This window comes from Podarcis muralis, chromosome 12 (genome assembly GCF_964188315.1).
Source record: "Podarcis muralis chromosome 12, rPodMur119.hap1.1, whole genome shotgun sequence".
NCBI classification, from domain to species: domain Eukaryota; kingdom Metazoa; phylum Chordata; class Lepidosauria; order Squamata; family Lacertidae; genus Podarcis; species Podarcis muralis.
In genome coordinates, this window is record NC_135666.1 from 7365742 (window position 1) to 7378394 (window position 12653).

The 12653-nt window shown below is 46.5% G+C and overlaps 1 protein-coding gene across 1 annotated transcript in view; it reads left to right on the forward strand.

Moving 5' to 3' along the window:
• OBSCN (obscurin, cytoskeletal calmodulin and titin-interacting RhoGEF) overlaps positions 1 to 12653 on the forward strand; it is a 206571-nt gene that overhangs the window by 121774 nt on the left and 72144 nt on the right. Inside the window, exons 54-56 of the mRNA XM_077936688.1 lie at positions 1295 to 1561; positions 6096 to 6362; positions 8511 to 8780. Of these exons, the coding sequence (XP_077792814.1) occupies positions 1295 to 1561; positions 6096 to 6362; positions 8511 to 8780 (804 nt within the window). The remainder of the gene's footprint in view (positions 1 to 1294; positions 1562 to 6095; positions 6363 to 8510; positions 8781 to 12653) is intronic.

Below are 12653 nucleotides of genomic sequence, written 5' to 3' on the forward strand. Positions count from 1 at the left end.
TGTGGGGCTACCTTTGAAGGTGACCCGGAAACTACAACTAATCCAGAACGCAGCAGCCAGACTGGTGACTGGGAGCGGCCGCCGAGACCATATAACACCGGTCTTGAAAGACCTACATTGGCTCCCAGTACGTTTCCGAGCACAATTCAAAGTGTTGGTGCTGACCTTTAAAGCCCTAAATGGCCTCGGTCCAGTATACCTGAAGGAGCGTCTCCACCCCCATTGTTCTACCCGGACACTGAGGTCCAGCACCGAGGGCCTTCTGGCGGTTTCCTCACTGCGAGAAGCCAAGTTACAGGGAACCAGGCAGAGGTCCTTCTCGGTAGTGGCGCCCTCCTTGTGGAACGCCCTCCCACCAGATGTCAAAGAGAACAACAACTACCAGACTTTCAGAAGACATCTGAAGGCAGCCCTGTTTAGGGAAGCTTTTAATGTTTGATGTATCACAGTATTTTAATATTCTTTTGGAAGCCGCCCAGAGTGGCTGGGGAAACCCAGCCAGATGGGCGGGGTATAAATAATAAATTATTATTATTATTATTATGAGAACCTGTCAACTATAAGCTTTACAAAGGTAAAGGCAAAGGGACCCCTGAGCATTAGGTCCAGTCGTGGCCAACTCTGGGGTTGCAGCGCTCATCTCGCTTTATTGGCCGAGGGAGCCGGCATACAGCTTCCAGGTCATGTGGCCAGCATGACTAAGCCTCTTCTGGCAAGCCAGAGCAGCGCACGGAAATGCTGTTTACCTTCCTGCTGGAGTGGTACCTATTTATCTACTTGCACTTTGATGTGCTCCTGTAGGCCAATCAGGTTGCGGATTCACTTCCACCAGGTGTTGGATTGGGTGGCTCCTGCGGACCAATCAGACTGCTGCATTCTGGATCCTATTGTTCTAGGACCAATCAGACTGCTGCAATTTAGATCCTATTAAAACTCAGTACATAACAGTTTTTATATTGCAATTTTACATTGTGAACCACCCTGAGATCTGTGAATGATGGGTGTTAGACAAATGCAAGAAATAATAATAATATTTCTGTAGATGTAATGAAATAAACGAATGTGAGCATGTGCTTTGAGCGGCACCAAGTTCTATAGAATTCACTTCCTCTACAAGTGAAGCAAGGCCCAACGTTCTTAGTCTTTGGGCATTTGTTGAAAACTTTTATCAAGAACATTAGGCTCAAGAGCAATTGCCAGTCTGTCTCTCCTGATGATGGTCTGCATTACAAATCCCCAAATAACCATTTGCCTTCAACTCACAATCATCTCATTCCTCCCATGTGGCCCTCAGCTCTCCCAGCCCTTTTTGAAGCCCAGCTTGAGAGCCAGGAGGTTGAGGAAGGCTCAGTGGTCACGCTCCTTGCCAAGCTCTCCAAACCTGACGTTCCTGTGAAGTGGAGTAGAGGCTCAGTCCGACTGCGAGCCAGCGACAAGTACGAGATGAGGCAAAAGGGCTCCACTGTTGAGCTTCTCATTCACAATGCGCAGCCAGAGGACTCTGGGAACTACACCTGTGACTCTGGGGACCAGCAGACCACAGCATCGGTGCTTGTCAAAGGTGAGGAGGAGCACATTTCCTTAAACTTTGCTGCTGCTGGGACTGGTCTTGCAGGATCTGATTTCTTTCCGCAGGGCCTGTAAGACAGAGTTGTTCTGCCTGGCCTTTGGCTTGGAATCAACTTGATCCCCTTCCCCTCTTTCCTTTTTCCTTTCTCCTTCTGTGAAGGAACTCCTATTTGGGGACTTCCCTGGCTTTTTTCAGGCCCACGTAGGACCAATCTGGATAGCTGGCCTTGATGAAGATTTGACATTTTCATCCCCAAAAACAAAAAAAAATTCCTTCCAGTAGCACCTTAAAGACCAACTAAGTTAGTTCTTGGTATGAGCTTTCGTGTGCATGCACACTTCTTCAGATACACTGAAACAGAAGTTGCCAGATCCTTCTATATAGTGAGAAGGTGGGGAGGGGTATTACTCAGAAGGGTGGTGGGAATGGGTGATTGGCAGATAGCTGTGATGAGCCTGTTGACGACTCTTAACGACTGCAATAGGTCTTACAGGAAAAAGCAAGGGGTGAGAAGGTGAAAAATGGCTTTGTCATGTATAATGAGATAAGAATCCAATGTCTTTGTTCAGACCAGGTCTCTCCATGGTTTTAAGTTTGGTAATGAGTTGCAATTCAGCAGCTTCTCTTTCCAGTCTATTTCTGAAATTCCTTTGTAGTAAAACAGCTACTTTGAGATCTTGTATAGAATGTCCTGGGAGATTGAAGTGTTCTCCTACTGGTTTCTCTGTCTTGTGATTCTTGATGTCAGATTTATGTCCATTTATTCTTTGGCGTAAGGTTTGGCCTGTTTGTCCAATATAGAGAGCTGAAGGACACTGTTGGCATTTGATGGCATACACAAGGTTAGACGATGAGCAATTAAATAGTCCCGAGATGGTATGTGTGATGTTGTTGGGGCCAGTAATGGTGTTGTCCGGGTGTATGTGGCAGCAAAGTTGGCATCTGGGTTTATTGCAGGCTCTGGTGCCAGTGTCCGTGTTAAGTCTGGTTGTAGTATTATTGTGGGTTAGGAGTTGTTTAAGATTGGGTGGTTGTCTGTAGGCAATGAAAGGTCTTCCTCCCAGAGCTTGAGGAAGAGAACTGTCATTGTCCAGGAGAGGTTGTAGATCTCTGATGATGCGTTGTACTGTTTTAACTTGGTAGCTGTATGTGATGACTAGAGGTGTTCTGTTATTTTCTTTTTTGGGTCTGTCTTGCAGCAAGTTCTCTCTGGGTATCAGTCTGGCTCTGTTGATCTGTTGTCTAACTTCATCTGCTGGGTATTTTAGTTCTAAAAAGGTTTGCTGTAGATCTCTTAGGTGAGAGTCTCTGTCTGTAGAATTGGAACAGATACGGCTGTAACGTAGTGCCTGGCTATATACAATGGACTGTTTGGTATGTTTGGGATGGTAGCTGGAGGCATGTAGATATGTTTGTCGGTCAGTTGGTTTATGGTATAAGGTGGTGTCTATGCGCCCAGCCTGTATTTTTATAGTAGTGTCCAAAAATGTATTTCTTGCATAGATTGATTCATTGTTAGGTTGATTGTGGGGTGAAAATCATTGAATTTCTGGTGGAAGGTGTCCAGGGTCTGTTGATCATGTGTCCAGATGATAAAAATATCGTCAATGTATCGCAGGTACAGGAGAGGTTTGAGTGGGTAGGAGTTTAGGAAACATTGTTCTAAATCTGCCATGAAGATGTTGGCATACTGTGGGGCCATGCGGGTGCCCATTGCTGTGCCGCTGATCTGAAGGAACAGGTCATCACCGAATTTGAAGTTGTTGTGGGTAAGGACAAATTGGCAGAGTTTGGTGGCAAAGTCCGCTGTGGTTTTATCTGAAATGGTGTTCCTTATAGCTTGTAAACCATCGTTGTGTGGGATGTTGGTATACAGAGATTCCACATCCATAGTAGCTAGTATAGTATTGTTGGGAAGATTATTTAAAGATTGTATTTTCCTCAGAAAATCTGTGGTGTCACGTACATAGCTGGGAGCACTGATGGCATATGGTTTCAGAACAGTGTCCATATAACTGGAGACACCCACTGTAATAGTGCCAATACCTGAAATGATGACCTATTGCAGTCGTTAAGAGTCATCAACAGGCTCATCACAGCTATCTGCCAATCACCCATTCCCACCACCCTTCTGAGTAATACCCCTCCCCACCTTCTCACTATATAGAAGGATCTGGCAACTTCTGTTTCAGTGTATCTGAAGAAGTGTGCATGCACACGAAAGCTCATACCAAGAACTAACTTAGTTGGTCTTTAAGGTGCTACTGGAAGGAATTTTTTTTGTTTTGACTATGGCAGACCAACACGGCTACCTATCTGTAACTCATCCCCAAAAAGTTTTTGATTTGAGTTTCTACTGAAATGAGGCTGCATTTTAATGCTGTATTTTAATCTTGTTTTTAAGTTGTATTTTAATTGATTGTTTTATACAATTGGCTGGGGAGGGCAGGGTATAAATAAAACTTATTATTATTATTATTGGAATATCAATGAGCAGACCCTGGAGAGCATGTTGTGCCAAAGTTAGCTTGACTGCATTGGCTCCTGGGCTCAGCATGAGGTGATGGTTATTTTCTTTCAAATCCTGAATAGCTTGGGCCACATGTGTACCCTGTCTGCCAAAGGAGAAGGGAGAAGGGATCGGGGTTGGCCTTTGTTGAGGGCAGCCAGTTCTTCTACTGTGGAATTCCCCACCCAGTGGAACTTGCTAGTTTATGCCTTTGCTTAGTGAACACTGGCAAGGTGTTTTAATAACCAAATAGGTAAAGGTACAGGGACCCCTGACCATTAGGTCCAGTTGCGGACGACTGTGGGGTTGTGGCGCTCATCTTGCTTTACTGGCTGAGGGAGCCGGCCAACAGCTTCCGGGTCATGTGGCCAGCATGACTAAGCTGCTTCTGGTGAACCAGAGCAGCGCATGGAAATGCCGTTTGCCCTCGCTCCGAAGCGGTACCTATTTATCTACTTGCACTTTGACGTGCTTTCAAACTGCTAGGTTGGCAGGAGCAGGGACCAAGCAACGGGAGCTCACCCCATCACGGGGATTCGAACCGCTGACCTTCTGATCGGCAAGCCTTAGGCTCTGTGGCTTAACCCACAGCGCCACCCACGTCCCTAATAAGCAGATACTTCCTCATAAAAGTGCAGGGTCTCCATCTGCTGGATACAACCCAACCAAACTCTTAAGCCATCTCTGTCCCACTGGCCCCAAGTGGGAGAGTTAAGTTCAGTGATATCAGTGGAACTTAATTTTAGCTTGGGCTGGATAATTGTACCCCCATGTCCTTTTTAAATATCTGGGTCTTTCTTTAAAATGTTCTCTACATTTCTATGTGTGTTTTCAATAAATGAAGAAGCAACTGATAGATCAGTTAATTAAAATCTATTAGCGGTCTGTAACCAATATTTTGGCTAGTACATTCCAACACACATGGTCTGTGCCTCTACTGCCTCGTGTAACTCTGTCCCTACTCCCCAACATTAATTAATCTAGTTATCTCTCGCTTGGACTACTGCAATGCGCTCTATGTGAGGCTACCTTTGAAGGTGACCCTTCTAATCCAGAATGCGGCAGCTAGACTGGTGACTGGGAGCGGCCGCCGAGACCACATAGCACCGGTCTTGAAAGACCTACACTGGCTCCCAGTACGTTTCCGAGCACAATTCAAAGTGTTGGTGCTGACCTTTAAAGCCCTAAATGGCCTCAGTCCAGTATATCTGAAGGAGCGTCTCCACCCCCATCGTTCTACCTGGACACTGAGGTCCAGTGCTGAGGGCCTTTTGGCAGTTCCCTCGCTGTGAGAAGCCAAGTTACAGGGAACCAGGCAGAGGGCCTTCTTGGTAGCGGCACCCACCCTGTGGAACGCCCTCCCACCAGATGTAAAAGAGAACAGCAACTACGAGACTTTTAGTAGACATCTGAAAGCAGCCCTGTTTAGGAAAGCTTTTAATGTTTAATAGGTTATTGTATTTTAGTGTTCTGTTGGGAGCTGCCCAGAGTGGCTGGGGAAACCCAGCCAGTTGGGCGGGTTATAAATAATAAATACATATAATTTATTAAATAATAAATTATTATTATTTAATAAATTAAATTATTGCGGGAGGCAGTGGAAGACAGGAGTGCCTGGCGTGCTCTGGTCCCTGGGGTCACGAAGAGTCGGAAACGACTAAATGACTAAACAACAACAACATTATATTATTATTAATGTTCCATGAACAAACTATGGGCTGGTGAAGTAGGAACCACCACTTCCACACATAAGGCAAAAAACTACCAAAGTGTTACGCAATCCACTCCCCTTGGCCTGGAACATTAAATATCCGCATTGAGCCCCCCTTTCATTTTCTCAAGATTATAATTTTTAGTGCAAAAACAATTTCATCTATATGTATAAAACACAAAAATAACGACACAGGTAACAAAGTTTAGCTGCCATAAATGTGTTACTTTTGAGGCGCTTTTGGTTACTGTTATCAACCACCCTGCATCATCTTCTCTGCCTTTCCCATTTCTGTCCTTTTATAGCTTTGCCAGTACTTTTCGTTAACCTGCTTGAGAATCAGGAGGCGGTAGAGGGCGGCAAGGTCACCTTGCGCTGCGAGATCTCGAAAGGTGGCGCACCTGTGAAGTGGAAAAAGGATAGGTCCCTCCTGAGGTCCAGTGGCAAGTACACCATGAAGCAAGTAGGCACCGTGGTGGAGCTGATCGTTTCTGAGCTGACTGCTGATGATGCAGGAGTATACAGCTGTGACACAGGGGACCAGGAGACCACTGCTTCACTAATGGTCAACGGTAAGGCCTCAGACGTTCTTTTGGAGAATCATAGAATTGTTGGAAGGCACCTCGAGGGTCATCTAGTCCAACCCCCTGCAATGCAGGAATCTCAGCTGAAGCAACCATGACAGGTGACCACCCAACCTCTGCTTTAAAACCTAAAAGGAAGGAGAGTCCACCACCTTCTGAAGGAGTCCGTTCCACTCTCAAACAGTTCTTACTGCCAGAATTTCCCCCCTGATGCTTAGTAACTTTCTTGTAACTTGAATCCATTGGTTCGAGTCCTACCCCTCCAGAGCAGGAGAAAACAAGCTTGCTCCATCTTCCATGAGACAGCCCTTGAGATATTTGAAGATGGCTCTCATATCTCCTCTTAGTCTCCTGAGAGATGATGACTTATTTGTCACTTGCTGACTTACTGGTTACTTACTATGCAAAAAAAGCCTCTTAGCAGCTTAAAGGTAAAGTAAAGGGACCCCTGACCATTAGGTCCAGTCGTGGATGTCTCTGGGGTTGTGGCGCTCATCACGCTTTATTGGCCGAGGGAGCCGGCGTACAGCTTCCGGGTCATGTGGCCAGCATGATGAAGCCACTTCTGGCGAACCAGAGCAGTGCACGGAAACGCCATTTACCTTCCCGCCAGAGCGGTACCTATTTATCTACTTGCACTTTGACGTGCTTTCGAACTGCTGGGTTGGCAGGAGCAGGGACCAAGCAATGGGAGCTCACCCCGTAGTGGGGATTCAAACCGCCAACCTTCTGATCGGCAAGTCCTAGGCTCTGTGGTTTAACCCACAAAGACACAGAGCGTAAGTAACATAAAATCGAAAAGGGAAAAGACGAACAAGGCACTATAACAAAATAGAGGTTGGGGAGAAGCTCAATTCATGCACACAAACACTTTTATTGGTTTTTTTTTAACATATCATTTCCAACGATCATTTAACATAACTTCTTATCTTATACAATATTTTAGACTTCCGTCAACAACTTCTGAAGATTTTCCATTCTTTATCACTTGTTCTGCATTTCTTAATTTCTCTATTACTTTTAATTATCTTAACGAACAATTCTCATCATTGTCTTTCTTGCAATATTTCAAATAGTCCTCCTTAAAGAACTTCTTGCAGACCTACTAGCGTAATCTGTTTATTACAATTGCTTTTCAAATAGTTCAGATATTTACTCCAGTCTTCTAAGAATCTCTGGTCCCGCAGATTTCGAATCCTGCCTGTTAATTTATCTAATTCTGCATAGTCCAGGGGAGAAGCTCAATTCAGTTCACATTTAAAGGCAGACTTAACTAATTCTCATTTTCCAAAACAATATGCAAACTGGAACACTTCATTCTTTAAAATGCATGCTCTTAATTTGGCAATGCAGTTCCCCAGCCATGCAATTTGTTCAAAAATACATCTACTAGGGTCAAGCATGCTGAAAATAACATGCAAAATTTGATTACATTTGTGAAATGGCTTTGATACATGTAAAGCAGGCAAAATTGCATACAAAATGTATCTATTAGGAGAAATTCACATTAAAATGCTGCTTTATTTTCACAAGAACCTTTTTAAAAAGCACAAACTAATGAGGAGAACTGAACTTAAGATGGGAAATGTAATGTATTCAGTGGTCAGTGCCCGAGTTTGAGTCTGGACTAAGGATTCTGAGCTTCTGTGTTCTGATTCGATACATGATGTCCAGTCACAGAATATTTCAGGATTTGGGCCTCTGCCATTGGCCCTTGAACTCTGAGTCATGATTCGCAGCTTGGAAGTTTAGATAGCCAATCACGTTGGGAGTGGGAGTGGCCCAGGCTTTCAGGAATATATATAAGCAATCGCTTTCCCCGTTTCCCAGTTCTGTAGTTCAATAAATGTTCTTGCTGTGTCTTGCCTCATGGGAACCCACCTACTTTTCAGGAAAAATGAGAAAGTGATACTGAAATAGACAGATTCACCCATGCCTATTGTTTCCATGGGTTCTTTTTTCAGTTTTAATGTCCAAGGGGTGCACTAAACAGCCAAGCAGTGGTTATTCATCTGTTTCCTGCAGCTGATGAATATTAGAGACCACATTTAACAGGCGGTTGTGAATAGTGTAGCAAGAGATATGGAAAGAAAAATGGAACTGGGAAAAAAAAATCTCTTTCTGCTTTAATTTTAGAAGCGCCAGCCACCATAGTGGAGGCACTGAAAGATATCACCTTGTACGAAAATGAAGATGCCGTGTTCCAGTGCAAGGTGTCTCGGGAGAAGGCAAAGGACGTGGAATGGAGTCTGAGCGGGGTGCCTCTCCAGTCCAACGAAATGAACGAGATTGAGGTTCAAGGGAAAATTCACACGCTCACCCTCCGGAAGGTGACGCTTGAAGACTCCGGGTCCGTCACTTTCAAAGTGGGACAGAATTCTTCTGAGGCCCAGCTGACTGTGCAGCGTAAGTGAGCGAACTCTTTATGTTGTTGTTTAGTCGTTTAGTTGTGTCCAACTCTTCGTGACCCCCTGGACCAGAGCACGCCAGGCACTCCTGTCTTCCACTGCCTCCCGCAGTTTGGTCAAACTCATGTTCGTAGCTTCGAGAATACTGTCCAACCATCTCGTCCTCTGTCACCCCCTTCTCCTTGTGCCCTCCATCTTTCCCAACATCAGGCTCTTTTCCAGGGAGTCTTCTTTTCTCATGAGGTGGCCAAAGTCTTGGAGCCACAGCTTCAGGATCTGTCCTTCCAGTGAGCACTCAGGGCTGATTCTCTTCAGAATGGAGAGGTTTGATCTTCTTGCAGTCCATGGGACTCTCAAGAGTCTCCTCCAGCACCATAACTCTTTATAGGGGGATCTATGTTATTGACCATCAAAGTGGTCCACCATTTTCTTTGCAAATGAGGCCCAGCTAATTGAGCAGCACAAGTAAGCCAGCCCTTTAGAGGGAGAGCTCTCCCTTCTGTCAAAATAATCTGGATCGTACAATACCCTGTTGTGTCTGTCAGAAGAAACTTAGCCCTCTTGATCGAAAAATCTGCTCGTCTGCTCAAATCACAGATCTCTTTATTCTAAGTGCAAACCCTGGGGTTCCTTTGAGGTGAATATTGGGGGTGAGAAGCAGCGATGGAAGGTCCCAGGACTATTGTGCTTAAGTGAGGCTACTATAATGATTTTATCTAATGAAAACTCTGTGGGTTGTGATGTTTTTTAAGAATTATTTTAATGATTATTGATTGTGTGTGTGTGTGTGTGTGTGTGTGTGTGTGTATTTGGTTGCATTGTTTTGTACATACAGTGGTACCTCGCAAGACGAATGCCTCGCAAGACGGAAAACTCGCAAGACGAAAGGGTTTTTGGTTTTTTGAGCTGCTTCGCAAGGCGATTTTCCCTATGGGCTTGCTTCGCAAGACGGAAACGTCTTGCAAGTTTGTTTCCTTTTTCTTAACACCGTTAATACAGTTGCGACTTGACTTCGAGGAGCAACTCATAGAACGCGGTGTGGTAGCCTTTTTTTTGAGGTTTTTGAAGACTTTGGTGATTTTTGAAGCTTTTCCAAAACTTTTCCGACACCGTGCTTCGCAAGACGAAAAAATCGCAAGACGAAAAAACTCGCGGAACGAATTAATTTCGTCTTGCGAGGCACCACTGTACCGTATTTTTCTGTGTATAAGACGATGCTTTTTGCTAAAAAAAAATAAGGCAAAAATTGGGTGTCGTCTTATACATGGATAGTGAATGCGGGGGACGGGGGGACGGGGACGTGCAATTAATGGCAGCAGCAAGCAGGAGATTGGCAGCCGTGATTGGGCAGGTGATTGGTGGCTGCGGCAAGGCCTGCTGGTGATTGGCTGTGGTTGCGGCAATTGGGCAGGCAGGCAATTGGCAGCTGCAGGAAGTGGGCAGGTGGGCTGTTGGTGACAGCGAGTGGGCAAACAATTGGCGGCTGCGGTGAGGTGTGCCATTGGCAGTGGCTGGGGCAAGCGATCGGCAGTGGCAGGCAGGCGGGTAAGCGATTGGCAGAAGTGACCTCCCTCACCCCCTCCAAAAAAGCTAAACAACTTATTTTCTTAATTTTGGGTTTTAAAAAATAGGGGTTATCTTATACGTGGGGGTGTGTAATACCCGGAAAAATACGTTATTTTACAAATAGAGAGATTTGGGAAATAAATATATTTATTTCCCAAATCCCTCTGTTTTAAAAATATGTACAAAACAATGCAACCGAACAAAATAATCATTACAGTACAGTGGTGCCTCGCAAGACGAAATTAATTAATTCGTTTTTTCTTCTTGTGAGTTTTTCGTCTTGCGAAGCACGGTTTCCCATAGGAATGCATTGAAAATCAATTAATGCTGTCAGAGACTGCCTCCCGGTCCCAGCTCACAGAGGACCAACGCTAGCCAGTAGAACTGTACAAAAGTCTTTATTGAAGTTTAGTTTCCATTTTCAAGCCCTAGCGTGCGTCTCTACGTCTAGACCCTAGACCAGCGAAGCCTCGTCTGAGTCTCCGCCCCCTGTACACCAGTTTAAGACTCTAGCCTTACTCCACCTTCTTCGTTTCTCCTTCCGCCTCTGGGTCCTACTACCCCCCGGGGTGCCTTCCTTCCTGGACGCCTCGGAGGCGGACCCCTCGGACTCTTCCCCCTCTCTTCAGCGGGCTTTGGGACCTGGCTCCCTCTCCGGGCTGCTCATTGCGCCACCCTCTTGCACATTTGAACTTGGCGCGCGCGCGCTGCCTCTGACCTTCCTTTTGACCGTTTCCTCGCTCTCTGATGCAGGCGTGGCTAACCCTGACTCATGTCCTTCCGCTGACGGAAAGCTGCCTGCTGCCGATGCTTGGGACTCCTCCCCCTTACTGCTCTCCGGTGGGGAAGCTGGTCCCGATTTCCAACTGCTGCTTTCTGAGTCCCCTCTGGCCCCTCCTTCCTGTGGTGTTCCCTCTGGCAACCCCCTAGCTCTGACCACGGGAGCCCCTTTCTGTGAATCCTCTGATTCGCTGGAGAGACTTAGAGACCTCGGACGGCTATCATCGCTGACCTCTCCCTCGGATTCCTCTCCCTCGGTCTCTAATTCCTCCCTTTCCTGTCCCTCTGCTCCTGAACCCCTGACAAATGCGTTCCTAGGGAAACTGCTTTCAGACCAGGTCCGGGGACAGTCTGTCCCTCGACCTCTTCTGAAGGCTGGGGGGGGGGGACAAGGGCTTTTCTTCCCACCCCCAGCATTTTAAAAAACCCCGGGACAGCGGGGCGATCTTAAAATGCTGGCGGGCGGCTGGAGGACTTTTCCGCTGTCCGGGGTGATGTAAAAGCCCCTGGGAAGGCAGGCAGGGGGGAGCAAAGACTTTTGCCCCCCGCCAGCCTTCAGAAGAGGTCCTGGACCTCTTCTGAAGGCGGGCGGGGGGCGAAAGTCTTTGCCCCCCCCGCCTGCCTTCAAAAGCCGTCCGGGACAGCGGAGAAACGCGCTGCCTTTCTCCGCTCTCCCGGGAAGGCAGGCAGGGGGGAGCAAAGACTTTCGCCCCCCGCCCACCTTCAGAAGAGGTCCAGGACCTCTTCTGAAGGCGGGCGGGGGGCGAAAGTCTTTGCTCCCCCCCGCCTACCCTCAAAAGCCGTCCGCGATAGCGGGAAGTGCTTCCCTGCTATCCCGGACTGCTTTTAAAATGCTGGCGGTGGGGAGCAAAGCCTTTTGGCCCCCGCCGGCCTTCCTGGACCTCTTCTGAAGGCCGGAGGGGGGGAAAGGCTTTGCTCCCCACCGCCAGCATTTAAAAGAGGTCCCCGGAGATTTCCCTATGGGCTTTCTTCTTGCAAAGCAAGCCCATAGGGAAATTCGTCTTGCGAAGCGCCTCCAAAACGGAAAACCCTTTCGTCTTGCGGGTGTTCCGTCTTGCGAGGCATTCGTCTTGCGGGGCACCACTGTACTCACAGAGGATTTATTAGATAAAAGGTTTTACAGCCAGGGAAGCTGTCCTAATTAGAAGTTGGACAGTTTGAGTCCTTTATTATTATTTTTTGCAGAAAAAATATTTTCCCCCTCTAGAAATAGCGCAAAAGTAATTAATTTTTTATGCTTGCTGAACAATTAAGCAGCCCATCGGGGGATGAAGTTCTTCTCACTGTGTCACAGTTCTCTGAAATAATGGTATGTGATAACCCCTGGTGGGATATTCTCAATAGTTGGACCCACGCTTTAGAATGATCACCCTTATCAGGCGCCATTGGTATCTATGGTAATGGAATTTTGACATCAGGTAAAAGCATGATTATTCATCCAAACCTTTGACTAAAGCGGTACCCCTCGTTTAGCTGAAGCGGTTATATTAATATCTTACTGGCT